An 18044-nucleotide genomic window follows, 5' to 3' on the forward strand; every position below is an offset into this window, starting at 1 on the left:
AATACAAGTTTAACACATTTCTCTCTCTCTCTCTCTCTCTCTCTCTCTCTCTCTCTTTCTTTCTCTGTCTCTTTAAAATGCACAAATAACAGTAGCTCCACGTTCAAGGACCCTGAACGAGCCAGTTTGAGAGACAGTGGGCATGGGGACAGTGATCAAGCTGACAGTGACCAAGATACTAACAAAGGCTCCTGTTGTGACATGTCGGTTAGGGAGGCACTCAAGATGAAAACAACTTCAACTAAAAACCAGCCGCTTGAACAAGGTGAGTGAAGCGACCACTGTGTGCAAAGTTTGCAATGATTAGAAACCTATTACTGCTGGCAGTTTATCATGCTAGACAAGTCCATTGATAATGCTATCACAGTGGTAAAACTACATTTTCTAGCCTGTATACAGCAGAAAAATATGCTGTGTGTGTGTGCATGCCCATGCACGTGTGTACGTATTTACACACAGAGATATGCATGTGTTTACCTGTTTCTAAATAGCAGGCTAATTGTGTGTTCTATCTAACATTTGGATACATGCACTGTGTACAGTATATAGTACATACAGTGGAAGCATTCAAAACGTCAAATAGAACACAGAATTATCCTGACTGTTTGGCCTCTAAAAAGAAGATAGTAATAATAGTCACATGAGCTTTTAGAGGTCCAAAGTGATCCAAAGAACCCATAGAACTAGTTTCATGGGTCATGTGGGATTTTCAGGAATATTTAGTGATATGGCACAAAGTTTGTTACTTGAAAACAAAAAGACAAAAATCCAACTGTGTCTGTCTAAATTATTGGTCAACTGCAGAGCAGCACTTTGGGTCCTGCCATGTATGTCTGAGGAATTTAGAAATGTATTGTATACTGCCATTTTATCTTAGTGTGACTGGAAGAGGTAAACTGCTCATGCATGACTAGACTCATCATTTGACTTACCACATGTACCCGTCCCCATTGCATAGGTGGAATGGTACTTACCTAAATGGTTAATTGTGACAATAGGGTTATGGTTAGAATGTTGCTAGGAGTGAGCTGTTCTGTGATAGTTGCATTTGTTATGGGACAAATGCATAGTCATGAGAATGACCCATGATATAATTATACATTTTCAGTTTTAGCAATATGAGCAGGATAAGTATTTAAAATCAACAAACACCAATAAAGGGTCGCCTTGCAGTTTTCTTATACCCAAAGCTGCAATTGGAAGTAAGATCCGCTGCAGTTCAATGGCTTCATTCAAATGAGGATAAGTTTGGACTACTAAATAGCCATGATGACAGAGATTCATGGCAACAAGTACTGTTGCTTTGGTATTTATCTGTCCTTGTAGCAAATTCTAAGGGGTAGTCTATGCTCTGTGGCAGTGTCTATTTTTGTCTATCTGTTTGTTTTTATTTTTCTCTATTCACTGAACTCTTCCCTAACTCTTCCCTAACTGCCTGGTTTACAAAGGCACCCTGCTAAGGCGCACCCATCTTTTAGTGAAGTCTATTGTGGAACAAATACAGAGGTTATGCAAGACTCTTTGGGGCTTAATGTTGCTTATGTGAATTAAGCATGCACTGTAGAGTGCACCCTGCAATTGCCCATTGAGGAGCAAGATCAGTGTGGTAGGTAATTCTCTGTACAGGGAGCTTGTCTTTCAATAAAGGTCTTAGTGAGATTCCTCAGTGAGCACACACCCAGAATTTTCTGAATTACAGTTTGTAATATTCTGTCTCACTGAAATATGTGATGGCAGAGTGGACCAAGTCCTCAGTAGTCTATGCCCATAATCTGCCCCCTAGTTAGATAATCACCCTACAAATCATCCACATTCTACAAAAGAAAGAAGTTACTAGTAGGGGACTGACAAAAATGAAGTGATTTCCATCAAAATAGTGGCTTTTCTCAGTTGGCTTATATTTTGAGAGAAATAAGCATTTCCGTTCCTTCAAAATCTGTGTCTGATTTGATTTATTGCAAATGCTGTTTATTTCAAAAGAAACCCACAATTTCAGTGCCAGCTAAACCAAGTACACCAGCTGTATGTCTTTCTGTGTGAGTTGCACATTTTGCCTGTACTCTTCCAGACAGTGAGGAGGAACACAGCTGAATTATTTTGAATTCATTTTCTCCTCTCCGTTAGTCATTTCAGCTTGTTGTGTGGAAAATGATTCACAGCACTGAGGATGTTTTAAAAATTGATTAATTAAGTCTTTCTTAATGAGAAGCTATATTTATAATTAAGCAGAAATACATTCTTAGCTTTCTATTAATTGGTGATTAATTAGAACTAGAATTTTGCCTCCAGCACAGTGAGGGTTGTATCACATTCATCAGCAAAGACACTCTTGGCTCATTTTCTTGAACATGTCAAGAATCCAATATGATATTTTTTTTGTGTAGAATATTAAGGATGTTGCTTTGCAATTTATTCTATATATGTTTTTAAGAAGGACCTCACTACTAGCTTGTTTTCCATGTAATAAATGCCAAAGGGTGATCCCCCAGTGACTCTCTACTTATAATTGGACATTGATCTGTGTGAAAATGCAGTATCAGTTTTTCCCTCTTTAAAAGATCACTTTCAGTACATACCTGGTTGAATTAAGTAATTGCCTAAAATAGGTCTCAGTAAGCACAGAAAAACTTGGATTGGCTGAGGACCTCCTAGAATCTTCTGGGTCCTGGCACTCCTCAAAGGGAGATTTTTATTCCTACAGAGGACTAAAGATGACATATGTAACATGGTGGTCCAAACTGTTTCTGAGGTAGGCTGGAAATAGGAGTTATAAACATATTCCTAACAGGCCATCGTTGCCTGCCAAAATTTGGCAAAAGTCTGGACCACAGTAGGCTATGAGCCAAAGAAGCTGGAACCTGCATGCAATACAATTTCAGAATCCTTCAAGGGGCCGCAAGTTGGAGATTCACAAGCCCAATTTTTTTTAAGTAGAAAAAAATAAGTAAGCTTTGGCGTGAACATGAAAGGCAACATTTGTAACATTGTAGGTTGTCTCAGGCAGCATAGTCCAAAGACACAAACTGAAGCAGGTTTATTCAGGGTTCCTATTATTTACATGTACAAGAATATGCGCTATTCTGGAAAAGTTTGCCTTTGTAATTGTATTTTAGATGAAATGTCCTATTTCTCAAAACCAGTTCATGCAACTGGTCATTTCATTCCTGGCATGTAGATTGTACAGATCTATTCTGTTCTAAATGGCTGCAGTGAATGAGCAGATTAATCATTGTATGTGTAGAGGCACTTGTGTGCATTGTGCAAGTGTATCTGTTATACATGTTTGGGAGGATTATCTGATAATAATGTTAGTCTGGGTATTCCTGCAACAAGAGGAAGTATTTTATAGGTGTAGTTTAAGGAATAACAATATATGTACTTTCACATCTTCTAGGGAGCTTATTGCAGGGAACGTGCATGGCCAAGTGAAAACAGAGTTTATTGCATGCTACACTCTCAGCGAGGTGTCCGCATGCCATCGCCAACCCTAACCTGTTGAGCTAGGTGAGGCGCATTAATTTTGCTCAGCCAGAAAGATTCTGGCTGAGAAAGAAAGCTTTCCAGATCAGCAAAATTCATGCACCTCAGCCCGGCTCTGGGACAGGTTAGGGTCAGCGATGGCATGGGGCCTTGCTGACAATTTAGCATGCAATACACTTCATTTTCACTCAGCCACACGTGTTTCCTGCCTATACCCAGAACTGAGACAAAAGTGTGTGTGATAAGCTCCTAAGATAGGAGGCCCAAAAGGGAGTAGTTGAAAACATGGAAGGAATTTCTTTGAATTTGAATTCTTTGTGTGTCTTTGCTCCAGTAGAAATTTTCTATTGAATGATAATAAAAGAAACATATGAAAGCTTAAATTAATTTAATTGCACGCATAAACATATATAGCATTAGAAGTAAAAATGTAATTCTTTATAGTATTGCATCAGTGAGAGGGGAAGAGCCACACCCTCAAATATACTTATAAACCTGTGTGGTTTCACAAACCTAAAACCTAGTGCAATATTTTTATGGGGAGGGTGGAAGTCAAAATGTTCAGAGACAGAAGAACCCAGGGATTTAGAATCTCTGAGGCATTGATTCCAGCAATGTTGCAATTCTGAAAGAACTGGGTAATCCTCAGGGTATTTTACTGTTCTAAATGCCATCTGTCAAGAGATATAGGCGTAAACATGGTTTTCAGAAATATTCCTCAGCAATGTTTGATAAAGATATTTATTTATTTGCAATGTATTTATTTATCTTTTAAGGACATTTTGAATTCCTCTTTTGCTTTCAGTAACAATTTATTTAATAGTACAGAGGGCCCTTGAGATCTGTGGGGGTTTGGTTCCAGAACCCCCCATGGATTCCAAAAACAAAACAAAAAAAATGGATGTTGCCTCAGATGCTGCTGCCGAATAACCACAGGAGACCGTGTTGGAGGAAAGGCCACAACTTTATTAAGCAAACCATTGGTAGGGTTGGCACAAAGCATGAGGTCAGGATCTGCGAAATCAAACAACCCCACGTTTGTCTGATTAACCACAACCTGGCACCCACCAGGCATTGGGATGACCTAGGGGCTAATGAACACCGTATGACCGCATCTCTGCCATGCGTTCACATATTTGCTAAGCCCCTAGTCACCGGGAGGCGCTCTCGCGTTATGGCCCCCGCAATGGCCATACGCCTGCCCTATTCGCCCCCGGGTCCCAACTGACTCCCAAACCAGAGCTCCGTAGCCCTGGTACCACACCTTGCAGATCCTGGCCTATGCTGCCACCCCAAAGTTGTGACAAAAAACCCAAACCCAAGCGGTGGGTGGGTGGGAGAAGGCTCAGCTCCTCCTCCCTTCCTGCTTGGCTCCTAACCATCCGGAGCCAAGCGCCGACTGAGGGCCGGGGCTGGCAGCACGGCCTATATAGGCCTAAGCCCCGCCCTCAGTACCACCTGAACAGGAGACTCCTCCTCCAGGGCAGCTGAACCAATCATCTGCCCTGGAGGACCGGAACTCCCGGTCACCGAGCCCAGCTCCCAGAGCGTTGCGGGGCGGAAGGGCCTCCCTTTCGCCTCGCGCACCAATAGGGAGCTGGGGCAAGCCCCAGAGCACTCTGGGGCTTGTAGTCGTTCGCTGCGTCTAGCGGCAAAGCGGTCAGCCCGCCGAGTCGGGCAACCGCTTTCTAAAGTCAGTATTTTACATTTAATATTACCTGGGTGTCAAGGTCTGGGCACCAAGAAGGCATTCTTCCTGCATTGTTTCCCACCTTCCCATCACACTGGCTCTGCCAGAATTTAAATCCTTTCCTGGCTCTGCTTCCCACCTTCTCAACCATCCTATCACAAATACTCTGCCATAATGTAAACCCCTTTGCCACTGATCCACCCCAGTAAGGAGGAGCAGGAGGAGTGGGACAAGGTGGTGTATTGGCAGGAAAGGGGGTTTAAATTCTGCCAGAGGCTTACTTGCAAGGAAGTGGGAAAGCAGGAGTTTAAATTCTGGGAAAGGCTTCCTTATGAGAAGGTGGGAAGCAGGCATTAAAATTTTTGGGAGAAGCTTCTTTGCAAGAAAGTAGGAAATTGGAAGTTTAAATTATGTCAGAGGCTTCCTTTCGAGAAAGTGGTAAATGGAGAGATGCAGGGGCTTACATTTCTTACTGTGGCTTTGTGGTGGGGTGGACTTCCATGGGGATGGAGGCATTGGTTAGCTTACAGTTGTAAACCACTTAGACACTGCTAGTTCAGTATGAAGCGGTATATAAATGAAGCTGTTTGTTTTGTTTGTTTTTGGTTTGCCCCCCGCTAGTGCCCGGGCCATCTCAGCCTGGCCACTGTAGATTTTAAAAAATCATTTTTTTCCCCATTCCCACCCACAGTTGCTCAAATTCATGGATAATGAACTCATGGCTATAGAGGGCTCACTGTATTAAAAAATAGCTTAAAGGTATCAGCTGCTGTTTGATCTTGGAAGCTAAGCAGAGTTAGGCCTGACTAGTATTTACATGAGGGATGACCAGGGAATGCCAAGTACTAGGGCTACATTTAAGAAGAAGGCAATGACAAACGACCTCTGAGCATTCCTTGCCTAAGAAAACCCTATGAAATTCATGGGGATGCCATGGGTCAGTGGGTGACTTGAGAGTACACACACATTATGTACTATTCCCCCCCCCCCCCCCAGTACTTGAGATGAGGCTAGTTGTCTTTCTGATCATTCACAGTCAGCTGTGAATGGCCACACATGGTTGTAAGTGGAATTAAACAACAAATGTATATCAATTTATTGTAGGCCATAAAGTGGCCCAACACAGATAGAATTGCGTTGGAAAGTTCAGGGTCTCTCTTGGCTAAAGGCTGAGCTTACTGCATACTTGGTGGCCCATTCTGTTAAAAGTGGTGAAGATATGAAATAACAGCATTTGTTCTGATGATAAATATTGTTCTGATGAGGTCTGAGGAAGTTTTAGGAATTTAAATGCTTCAGGATTTGTTCAAACCTGTGAACTGTTAATCTATAGTAAACCTTTAAGATTTAAGGTGGTGCTTTTTCTAATTTCCAGCGGATCATAACAGAGAATAGCCTTTCGGCCCCAAATCTTGTGGGCATGTATCCTGGGAGAAGGGTTTGGGATTGATGACAATACAGATGTGTGTTTCTTTTAATCTTTCTGAGTCTCAGCTAAATAAACATAATCCCTATTTTCATCTCACTTGACAAGGTTTGGTTGAAAGAGAGGGAATAATGAAGACAAAACGCAAAGAATATCTGCTCTTCAGGAAATGTTACTTAGAAAATGAATTCCACAGACAGCAGTATTTGTTCTGTGCTGGCCTCCTCCTTGGTAATAGTAAACAGAGAAAGTAGAATAAAAAAATGAGGGTGCTTTGATAAATCTTGGCAGGTGGCCTAAAGGAGAAAAGGCTTTTGGAAAAGAAAGCATAATCATTGGGACAGAAAGTCTCCTGCTATAAGCATGCATGTCCCCTTTAAGTTATCTTCACTCTAGCTTTCCGTAGGAAGCCTCTACCTTCTCTTTCTATAAAAATGTCTAGCTGTCTCATAGGTTTATTTATGCTTTCTGATTCAGAGCCTTAATAAGCAGCTCCTTCCATATGTTTACTACTCTTTAAAAGAATTTGTTCAGCTTGACATTTTGTTTGTGCCTCATTTAGACATTGTCCCCATGAAAAGAAGCCATGAAAAGAATCCTCACCAAACCTTGTTATTGGATTTGGATCTTGTTTTCATGATTAGTGTCTAAAGCAGTGCAAAAATGCCTTTTGTGCTAGTGTTAGTTAGAATGACTCCAGAAAGCTCATAGAAATGTGCCCCATCAGTATTCTGGGATAGCAGTTGAGATAGGGAAAATGGCAGGAGACCGAACAAGAAAAGATATTGGATGGCCTGTTTAGTCCCTTTTATTCCAATAGTGTTTGAGTGGTAGTCATATGCACCCATACTGCTTTCTCACACTAAGAATATCAAGTCAATGAGCACAACTCTGTGGGCCCACCACCAAAAAGTGAAGACAGTATGTATTATGTAGAATTCTCCAAGCAACTGCTTTGATATAAGAAGCCACTGCAGTTTCCAGCAGTACTGTGCACACTGTTGATGGTAGTAAAACTTGCCATGACTTCATTGCTTACAGCTTATGTGCATATGAGCAGCATAGTGGTACAGGTTAAGTCATCAGAAAATTGGCCAGATTTATAGGCTCTCTGAGGATGTAGCCCCTCTGCAGATTTAAACAGTTTGACACCACTTTAACTGTTCAGGTGTTCAATATAGATATTCAGCCTGGTCTGTCAAAGAGCTCTGGTGCCTCACCAAACTACAGATCACAAGATGCTCCCAAGATAAGTCATGGCAGTTAAAGTGGTGTCAGACCACTTTCATTATGCAGTGTATCTACAGAATCAAGACATGATAACCTGTTGTTTGAAATTAGTTGGGAAGACAACTTCCTCTCCTTCCAAAATTGTACACTAGCACACTGTGTCATCAAATGTTTGTGGATATATTGAATCAAGTCTCTCCCCTCCACCTTCTCTACATCTCTGAACCTTTTAAGGATTTATCCGCAGCCTTCTGTGGACATTTGGGATTAATATGAATGCATGAGAAAAACCAGAAGGCTAGTCCTACCCTTCTTCATTGTTGAGTCTGACAAGGAGAGCTTCCACTAAACATGCTATCTCCATGCCAGGTGTCTGGATAATATGGAGAGCCTCAGTACATAGCAGAGGGTCTCACCTTGTGAATATCACTAAATGAAGACAGTGACAATGAGTGGTCTTTTATGTATTAAGATTAATCTACATTGAACACCTGAAGAGGGCTTTTATCTGCATCAGTCCTAACACTTCAGTTATTATTCTCAGAAGAGCATGGGAATGGTAGAGGCATTTAAAAGGGGCTTTTCTGCACCATCAGAAAATTGTAAAGCCAATGTAAACCTATTTTTAGACATAGCCTGAAGTGAAACATCGGTGTTAGTAAATTTCCTCCATAAAACTGATGATATTAATTCTGATATTATAAAAATGGATGCCCTACTTGGATACATCCTAGATATCTTGGCAGAAGAAAAAAGAGATAGAGAGTGGGACATTGCAACTCATTGGAAATAAACATCATGGAGGAAAACCATTCTGGAGGAGAAAAAGAAGGAAAAGAAGACTCACACACACGCACATACTGCAAGCATCAGAACAAAACTGGGATGTGTGTGTGTATGTGTGCTTGTAACCAGTAGACATGCCTCGGGGATACACAACAATCTTCCAAACAGATTAAAGCAGTAGAGAGGAAATCTTGGGCCACACACATTTCCCAAGGTTCCTTCCCCCCACCTAAATTGCCTTGGACTCATTTATTAGTCCCAGAAAAAAATGATGACTATTAAAAGATTCCAAGAGGGACAGTTCATCTTTTGAATAGGACGTAGCCTCCTCCATACTGTTTAACACACAAAGTAACTTTTTTTTTGAAACCCCGAAGTGGTGTAGATACTCTCCTTCAAAGCTAAAAAACTGGGCACATATGGTTAAGCAACATCAGAGTCTGGTCAAGATGGGAAGAGTTATTAATGAGGGAAAACTGCAGGAGAGGTTGAAACAGTTTACTTTGGCCTGAGCCTACCCACAAAATGGTTCCACATATGGGAAGGCAATGGCAAACCTCTTCTGAAGAAATCTTGCCAAGGAAATGTCATGAATTAGGGACTCCATAAGCTGGAAATGATTTGAAGACACACAGCAGCAGCTCTCCCCACTGCTGAGTGCAAAGTATATTTGCACTTGGAACTCAGTAACTGACAACTGAAGAAGTTGAAGGCAAAAAGGAAACTGGGATGAGGAGAGAGAAATCAAGCCATTTTAAAACCAGCTGAAAAGTCGGAATTGGCATGGTGCTTGAAAAACTAAGACAGTTGAGGGCATGGGTATGGGCATGTCTTTATTTTCCAAGTTCACTTGAGGGGTTGGTTTCACAGAGTATAAAAGAGAAGCAAGCTTTTTTCTATGTCATTGAAGTGACGTCAGGTGGGATTGATCATAATAAACCTTCAAAATGGCTCTAGGGTCCAATATGCAATATTCTCTCTCTCTTTCTCTACCTCCCTCACATATTCTTACTTAGGTGCAATACAGAAAATGGCGGTCTGCAGGCACCCATTTTAACTTCGGAGGGACGTTACAGCCGCTAGACCGCCGTGACATGCAGACTCTATGTGTGCATTACATGAAAATGGTGGTGGCCGTGCGGACGGGATACTGCCATCAGGCCACCGCCATTACATACTAGGGGTCCGAACCGTGCGGTTGCTGTGCTGTCCAGAACCCTAGTATCGCCACTGCCACGCCCCTTTCGGCCCGTCTGTCTCAGGCTGTAGACACACAGAAGCAGACACACACCTCCCTACAAAGTGGTCCCTGAATCAATTTCAGGGATGGGATAATCTATCTACTTAAGTTAGGATTTGTAAAGACTTGACAGAATAGCTGGTGTTCTTTCTGACAATGTGTAAAGCTGCTGTTTTCACATACTGTTTTCTATGTGACCAAATGAGTGTGTCTACTAATAGGTGTAGCAGAAACTAATTGGTAACATACTGATTTCATTTAATTGTTTGACAGAATGTAAACTAGGCATTACCATGATGGAGGTATTTCTTTTCTTCTGAAAATGTGTCCAGAATTAAAATGCATATATAAATATAATTTCATTGGTGGTTAGTTTAAATACTCCAACATGTTATGAAATGTTTTCTACTTTTGTATTTCTTCTGCAACAATAAGCTAGTAAAGGTAAAGTTAGAGTTTGTATCATTTTTTTCACTCTTTTAAGTGTTACATCCTTTTCTAGGGGACAGTGGGGTTTTAATTTTTCCATGGTGCATGTTTACTGCAAGCTGCCCACCCATATCAGGTGATTCACCCCCCATCTCTTCCTTCTTCATCTCTCTACCTTCTTCTTTTAAAATACAACAAAGCTTTTTTTTCATATATCGAGGACTCTGTTTCAGAGCACCTTGGCCTGAATTTCCCGTTTCACAAAATTCCATTTGTGATTGTTTAAACTCTCACCTATTAGATATCCAAGTTCTTTGTAATCTATTAATTGATCATATCCAATGCAGACTTTAGTGTAGTAAGGAATGGATAATTAAAATAATCAGGAATGAGAGTAGGCTTTCAAAAGTATGTAAGTTTTAAGGCAGAGGTCTACAATTTGAGGCTTATGTGATTACGCTGTAACTCCCATCAATTCTAGCCATTAAGGCTGACAAATGAGAGTTGTAGTTTAGGAACATCTGACAGTTCACAACTCTCCTAACTCCTGCTCTACAGTGTGCCCTTACCATGCTGTAGGACTGCCAGACTGGATATGGCATGGAAATCTTGTAATTTTACAGGGCGAAGTACCTTAAAATTTTGTCAAGCTGGTGAAGATGCCTTTCCTCTCTCACCTTGCAAACTTCAACTAACAGCTACTGCCAACACAGTTATTGCCACGCACAGGTGTAAAGCATGAGAAAGGGGCCAGAAGCTGAAGCAACATAAACAGAGCTGGGCATTTCTCCAAGCCCCTCTACCTTGCTCTCCACCAAAGAGGCAAGAGTCGTGTTGGGAGGGGATGACTGTAGCTGAAAGTTGGAGTGTGGAAGGTAAGAGAGAACAAATAGCTTCGTTTATCTTGACAGAGCTTTGTAGTACCTTATCGTGCTCTACAATCTGTTCAGGATTAAAGTTACAGGAGTCCTATCCTATATCTGAGTTGACAGCTTTACAGGGCTGATAATCTACATTTAGCCTTATTTTCTAAATGTTTTTGCTACAACGTTGATGACACCCAAATAGTCTTCTCTGTGTCTCCGACTGATGCAGTGACCAGGGATGGCATCTCTCCTCTAGACGCCTGTCTGGAGTCAGTAATGGGATGGATGAGGGAAAACAGACTCAGGCTGAATCCAGAGAAAACGGAAGTACTTGTGATAGGTTCCCCAGGTCCAGGTTTGGAGATTTGTCCACCTGTCCTTGACGGGGTCATGCTTCCCCTGAAGCACTCTGTTCGCAGTCTGGGAGTGCTCTTGGACTCGTCGCTCCACCTTACATATCAGGTGGATGCGACGGTCAGGAGTACCTGTTATCAGCTTCGGTTGATACGCCAGCTGCGACCCTACCTGGGCCGGGGGGAACTTGAAACTGTAGTACACGCTTTGGTAACCTCTCGTTTGGATTTCTGTAATACGCTCTACATGGGGCAACCCTTGTACCATACCCGGAAGCTTCAGTTGGTCCAGAACATGGCAGCAAGGCTGGTCACTGGATCTTCCAGGGCTAGCCACATAACACCGGTACTTGAAGATCTTCATTGGCTGCCTATTTGCTTCCGGGAGCAATACAAGGTGTTGGTTGTTACCTATAAAGCCCTAAATGGCTTGGGCCCAGGGTACTTAGAGGACCGTCTCTCTCCATATAATCCGCCCCGCACTCTCAGATCTGGAGATAAACATCTTTTAAAGGTTCCAGATGCGAGACGAGCTGTCACCATGCAAAGGGCCTTCTCAATTGCAGCCCCTAAGCTCTGGAACTTGATCCCCGACGAGCTCCGCTCGACCCCCTCCCTAGCCCAATTTAAAAAAGGGCTGAAAACATATTTGTTCAAACAGGCTTACTCCCAATAGCCCTATTAAGTTCCCCTCCCCCCATTATTAGCTTGGAAGTGTTATTGTGTATTGCCGTTGTTTTTATGCTGATATTGTAATGTTTTTATTGTAATCTTTTTATCTGTCATTGGAATGATAAATCCCACTATTGTATGCCACCTTGATCCCTGGAAAGGCGGGATAGAAATAAATTTTTTATTTTATTATTATTTATTTAACAATTCTCCCTTATCCAAGAGAAAAAGTCAGAAAGAAATGTTTTATATTTCCTCTCAGAAACTATGGTGATAGTTTCTTTTGATCCCCCCCACCAAAAAAAGATGGTATATCTTGAAATAACAGTAGCAGCAGCAGCAGCAACAGTAATGTCAGCTTCCCATTTATGTAGCATAGCAGAATCTAAAGCATCAATCTCAACAAGAAAGAAACATCAGCATTGCAGATTTGCTTCAGCTCTATCATCTAGAGCGTTCATTTCCCCAAGTGCACTCGCAAGGTGCAGAGATGCATATTTTGGATATAATTAGGACAGGTCACCAGTCCCAGTCCAGAGTGCTTCTAATATACGAAGAATCTTATAATAATATTTAATTCTTACACACACACCCCACATGGATCGAGTTGAGGAACAACAACAGACCAACAAATATGCATCAGTTAAGAACACAACATCAGATGAAATATACATCAATTAAAAGAAGAAAACAAGAAACATAGGTATTAAAACAAACTACATTTAAAATTCGTCTTTGAAAATTTATTATTTTATGACATAAACATGAATTTGCAATGTCATAAACATGCATTACCCCATTGATAGAAATATTTTTCCCATTCTTGCAGTGGATGAGCCTTGAATTTGTGAAGTCTTGGATTTTCTTTGATATGGCTATCAATTGCAGGCTGAACAACATAAGAACAATCATTGGAGTGCCTTGCTGTCTGTATTATGACAATAATACTGGGCATGAGGTGAAAATTAAAAAGTTAAGGTTGTTTAAATCCCATTGATTCTGACTGAATTTTTAACCAGAAGGTCAGGTCTCTGCTACTGAAAGCAGTCAGACCTATAGATGTTCACTACAGCTGAATCATGTTAACTGTGCATTGTTTTTGTTAAAAATCTACCCTTTAAACATATATAGATAGATAAATCTGATTCAAAGTTAAAAAAACAACAACCAAAAATAGCAAAATATGTAACCCCTAAATATATAACATATAAACAAGCAGTGTCCACCAGCATTTGGAAATTTAACTTCATGGAGGGGGGATTATGAAGGGAGGTATTCCATACCTCCTTTCATGATGTCCAAAAAACCTGTATATGCACAGGTTATATAAGCATTTGTCACCAATAGGATTGTAACCTATGAGATGAACTTTGAATTTTCACTCCTCAGTGTTTTTTTCATTGATCAACGTGACAGAATAGCTGAACCCCTAAGAACAGTAGCTAATATTTGGAACAGTAGTTTGGTAATAAAGCACTAGGGATCTCTAGCAGACAATTCATGGCACCTTAGTTCCATTCCTGGGATTCCTTATGGATTGTGGTGGAGAAGCATGATGTTTAAACTGATTTGAAATGACTAATAATTGATTGAATAGATAAACTTTGCACCTTAACCAGAGTTGTTGTCTCTTTCCCATTGGTAATATATGCCAAGACCATTAAAACAAAGCAAAACAAAAAGTACTTTTGTATTCCAAATCGGCTGTGAATAAGAAAATGCCACAAATTCTAAAAATGTTAGGCCACTCACTTTAAAGAAGAAGACTGAAATTATCAACAATATTGACTAAGTAATTTTTGAATTTCCTATATGCAGCAATGACATATTGGCTGGAATTCACTATCACAGTTATGGATGTGTAGCCGAGAGTTAAGCATCTGTAAGTGATTTCTGTTCATGGTCTGTACATACTCATGATTGTCATGAATCACCATGATCATAAATAAATCCTGTTTTACTGGGATTTGCATAAATATCCTGTTTTAATGGGCAGCAGTAAAGTTCTCTTATTGATCAACGTCCAATGTACTGTCATTTCTACCACCCTTCTGCCAATGATATCTGATGCAAGGAGGAATTGTAACAGGGATCATGCTTCTGATTGTCAGATTAATCACATCACACTTGAGGAAAGGGAGGAAATGTCAGTATGCTGCACTATAATCCGCAGTTGAGCATATCACCATTGCCTGCAGTGGCAACTGCCTGGTAAAGCTGGTTGTGGGTGAGGGTGGGCCAGGAGATGCTCCTTAAATGAGTATATTTAAGTTACTAATCTAAGTAGTTGAACTAGGATCTCAGCCATCATCAGTGGTTTCATACTTAAAGAAACAAAAACAACAAAATAAAATAAAAATGAAAGCTCTAGAAGGAAATTAGCCCAGCAGATACTGGGAAGGCTCACTACATAAATCAGTACTCCCTCTCACTCTTATATTCAACAGCATGTCCATTGAAATAAGAAGTTTTGGGTTCATGTAGCATGAGTCAGTTTAGAACTCTGAAATAATGTAAATTGAGATACTTTCTCAAAAAACTTCACCAGTTGGTGAATGTCTTCCTAACTGTGAGTGTGGCCTAGTTTGGGAGTCCCACTCTAAAATGACACAACCTGTGAAATGTTGTTCACCATTCCTTCCTCCCATAGGTTTTTCCCCCTGGACAGAACATCTTCTCTCTCATTCTCTCTGTGCCCAAAATGAGAATAGCTCTCAGACTGCACTACTTGTTCTGACTCCACCTAAGAAACTTTATGTCCAAGAGTACCATCCACTCCAAGTTGGTTACCCCTAACAAGGTCAGGTAAGAAACTGCCTTGCTGTTGTATGTTAGGAATGCACGTAATACCCATTCTTCACTTCCATCTTCGTCCAGGAAACTACAGTGAAGACTGAGGGGTGGACTGTTCATTATCATAATTTAAGATCCACTGTCCTGGTTATCCAATAGATTTTTCTTTATCTCCCCCTGTTTTAATTATCAGTGGACTGATTCTTCATTCTAAGTAATCAACTATAGTTGTGAAAAACTCTCAGTCGTAATATTGTAGCATTACTCTCAATCTCACTTGAATTCTTTTCCCCCCTTTCCCTTGGCATTAGGTTGCAAAAAAGAATGTTAGGTTTTTTAAACACATTGATGTACTTAGGCCTGTTACAGACTGCCAAAATAAAGCTGCTTTGAGTCTCTTTGGAGGCATACTATTTAAATGATGCGTGCATCCTAAGAATCTGGAAGCTGCACCAAAGCTGCACTCCAGTGCTTAGGAATGGAGTGTGACTTTGGCGCGACCTCCGGACTCTTAGGACCCATGCATCATTTAAATAGCATGCCTCCAAAGAGACCCGAAGCAGCTTTATTTTGGCAGTCTGTAACAGGCCTTAGTTTCTTACACATGATTTTGTGCATATTTTGTTTTTATGAAATAGATCACAAACAGATATGCACATATCTGAGGCAAGTTATTTTCTGTCTCATGCCAGGTCACCAGAGGTATAAAACTTCAGTGCCAGTGAAATTCTTTTCAGTCCTTATGGCCAACTGTAAAAATAATAATAATAGTTTTATAATAATAAAAGAATATTTATCGTTATACAAATAGGTTTTGTACTTGTCTCTGCTCTTGTGTCTGCCAAAACCAGTTGGCCCACCATCCCCCAAACACTCTGAAAAAAAAAATACACCCAAAGGAATATCTAGCAAGAGCAGTGACAGAGTTTGGGGAAATCATTTTGGTGTTGAAGTCCCAGAAACCCCAGGAGTGAACTCTGAAGTGGGGTTTAATAGACTAATTCTAAGATTCTGAGATTCATAGTCCAAAAATTTTAACTTTCTTAAGAACATACTACAGAATGAGATGTGCTTTGTTGCCCATGTTAGAATTCTGAAAGAAAAATATTGGTACATTTCACATTAATGCTCCCACCTTAAACATAGTTTTCTAGAAGTAAATTTATTGATTTTGATGGAGTTTACTTTCAAGTAAATATGTTTTATTTTAATGTTAGGTATATGTTTTATAATTTTTTAGAAACGGTGGGGTGTTTTTTTTTTAAGAAATCTCAGGGTTTCAGCACTGGGGATGGTCATGCGAGGAGGTTCATGTTGGAAGCCATTTCCCATTTTGTCCCTCTTTGTGTCTTTTATGCTGCCTACATGTCTTTCTTTTATTGCAACCATTTGCAATCTTAGTGGCATGCTAAGAACTGATGTTGTATTAATGTACAGACCAATCAATCCAAAATTCATTTCAGTCCAAAAAATATTCCTTATTTTAGAATAATGATGTTTAGAGCCAGGTATTTAACATAGAACGAAAGAACATGGTAACATTAACTGAAGATAAAGACAATTGTTTAACAATTGAAATAATGAATAGAGGGTGCATGTCTAGGTTTGTTTTTGTTCCTGGTTTCATACATAGTTTTCTTTGTTTTCTTGCTTTTTAAAAACTTTCTCAAATACCATATGAAGCTCAGGTTATTATAATGGGGATATATGTGCATATTGTATTGGATTTATATCACTGTTGTTGCCAGTTTTCAGTCCTTTCCCCTGAAGCTTGGTAGGAGTGCTGAGAATTGTCTGTCTATGATTGTTACTATTTCACTTACCACAAAGAAAGCAATGCCACCTCATAAGTTCCCTTGCAATGAAGGGGTGACTGTTAGACCAGTAATCTATAGTCTACATGTGCTTTCACTGGAGTAGTGATACTAATGTCCCACTTGATTGCATGAAGTTTAGTATGAATAAAGCACAAGAAGTCTCCTTGACATCACAGTGATAAAGTAGAGGAGCAGAGCTGCTTTTTGGCATTTGACGGAGAAGCAAATCTAATTGTTACCTATTAGTTTACACTACCAAGCTCACTGCCATTCTAAAGAATGCCTTTGCCCAACATTACCATAAAAGAGATGAAAATCTACCTACTTAACTTGCTTAGTCATGGAACTCCATTAGAATTAAATTTCAGATCTGTATATGTGTGTGTGTGTGTATCTGTGTGCATGTGTATCCAGTTATGTAAATTACAGGATTAGAATATGCACATAATTCTTTCTGAAGAAAAATGCACAGAAGAGGAAAATTTAAACTGCATTATCCCCAGTGTCTTTGTCTGTGAGAAAGGCTGCTGGTGGTGCAGATCTGGAAAGATACATGTGGGCTGCTGAATATTTTGGCACAAAACGATACTAGTTTAGTATACTTGTCAATACTTGGGTAGAGAAAGAGTCATACCCATATTAAATTATGTTATAGAAATAGGAATATTATCAAGAATGTCTGGGTGCATCCAGAACTAGCCAGGCATGATCTGGTCATCTTAGGTGGACAGTTTGAAGGGCAATAAAATGAAAGACTCAGGGAGCCGATCCACAGAGGATAGTCTATCCAAAGTTCTCTTGTATGATGTGCATTTTTAAAATAAATTTTGATGTTGGGATTAAGATTTTCCACCTCAGTCAACCTGATTATTTCGAGCTGCCCTTGAAAATACCTAAAATCTATACAAAGAGATTTCTGTCTGCCTCTCATCTTCCTTTCTACTATTCTCAATAAGTGTTCCATGATGGGATTATTTCCTCTGATAATGCTGGCTCAGAACTTCACGGCACTTCTCTCAGTGGTCCATTTCTGTTCTTAAACATGAAAGTTGTTAAAGGGAAAAATAATTTTATCACTAACACTAGTGCAAAAGTGAACATAGAATCATAGAATCGCAGAGTTGGAAGAGTCCACAAGGGACATCCAGTCCAGCCCCTGCCATGCATGAACTCTCAATCAAAACATCCCCGACAGATGGCCATCCAGCCTCTGTTTAAAGACCTTCAAGGAAGGAGACTCCACTACACTCCGAGGGAGTGTG

The 18044-nt window shown here is 40.3% G+C and overlaps 1 protein-coding gene across 15 annotated transcripts in view; it reads left to right on the forward strand.

Annotated features, from left to right (window-relative positions):
• Window positions 1-18044, forward strand: part of PCDH17 (protocadherin 17) — a 186320-nt gene that overhangs the window by 65929 nt on the left and 102347 nt on the right. For 8 of the 15 annotated variants that reach the window (XM_089511063.1, XM_089511065.1, XM_089511064.1 and 5 more), the window contains exon 3: window positions 93-265. In XM_089511063.1, the coding sequence (XP_089367189.1) occupies window positions 93-265 (173 nt within the window). Of the gene's footprint in view, window positions 1-92; window positions 266-14822; window positions 14978-18044 lie in introns of all 15 variants that reach the window. The other 7 variants (XM_089511072.1, XM_089511074.1, XM_089511071.1 and 4 more) reach the window with 2 other exon arrangements.

The sequence above is a fragment of the Sceloporus occidentalis genome, unplaced genomic scaffold, assembly GCF_023333645.1.
Source record: "Sceloporus occidentalis isolate IW3139 unplaced genomic scaffold, rSceOcc1.0.p SCAF_2, whole genome shotgun sequence".
Lineage (NCBI taxonomy): Eukaryota > Metazoa > Chordata > Lepidosauria > Squamata > Phrynosomatidae > Sceloporus > Sceloporus occidentalis.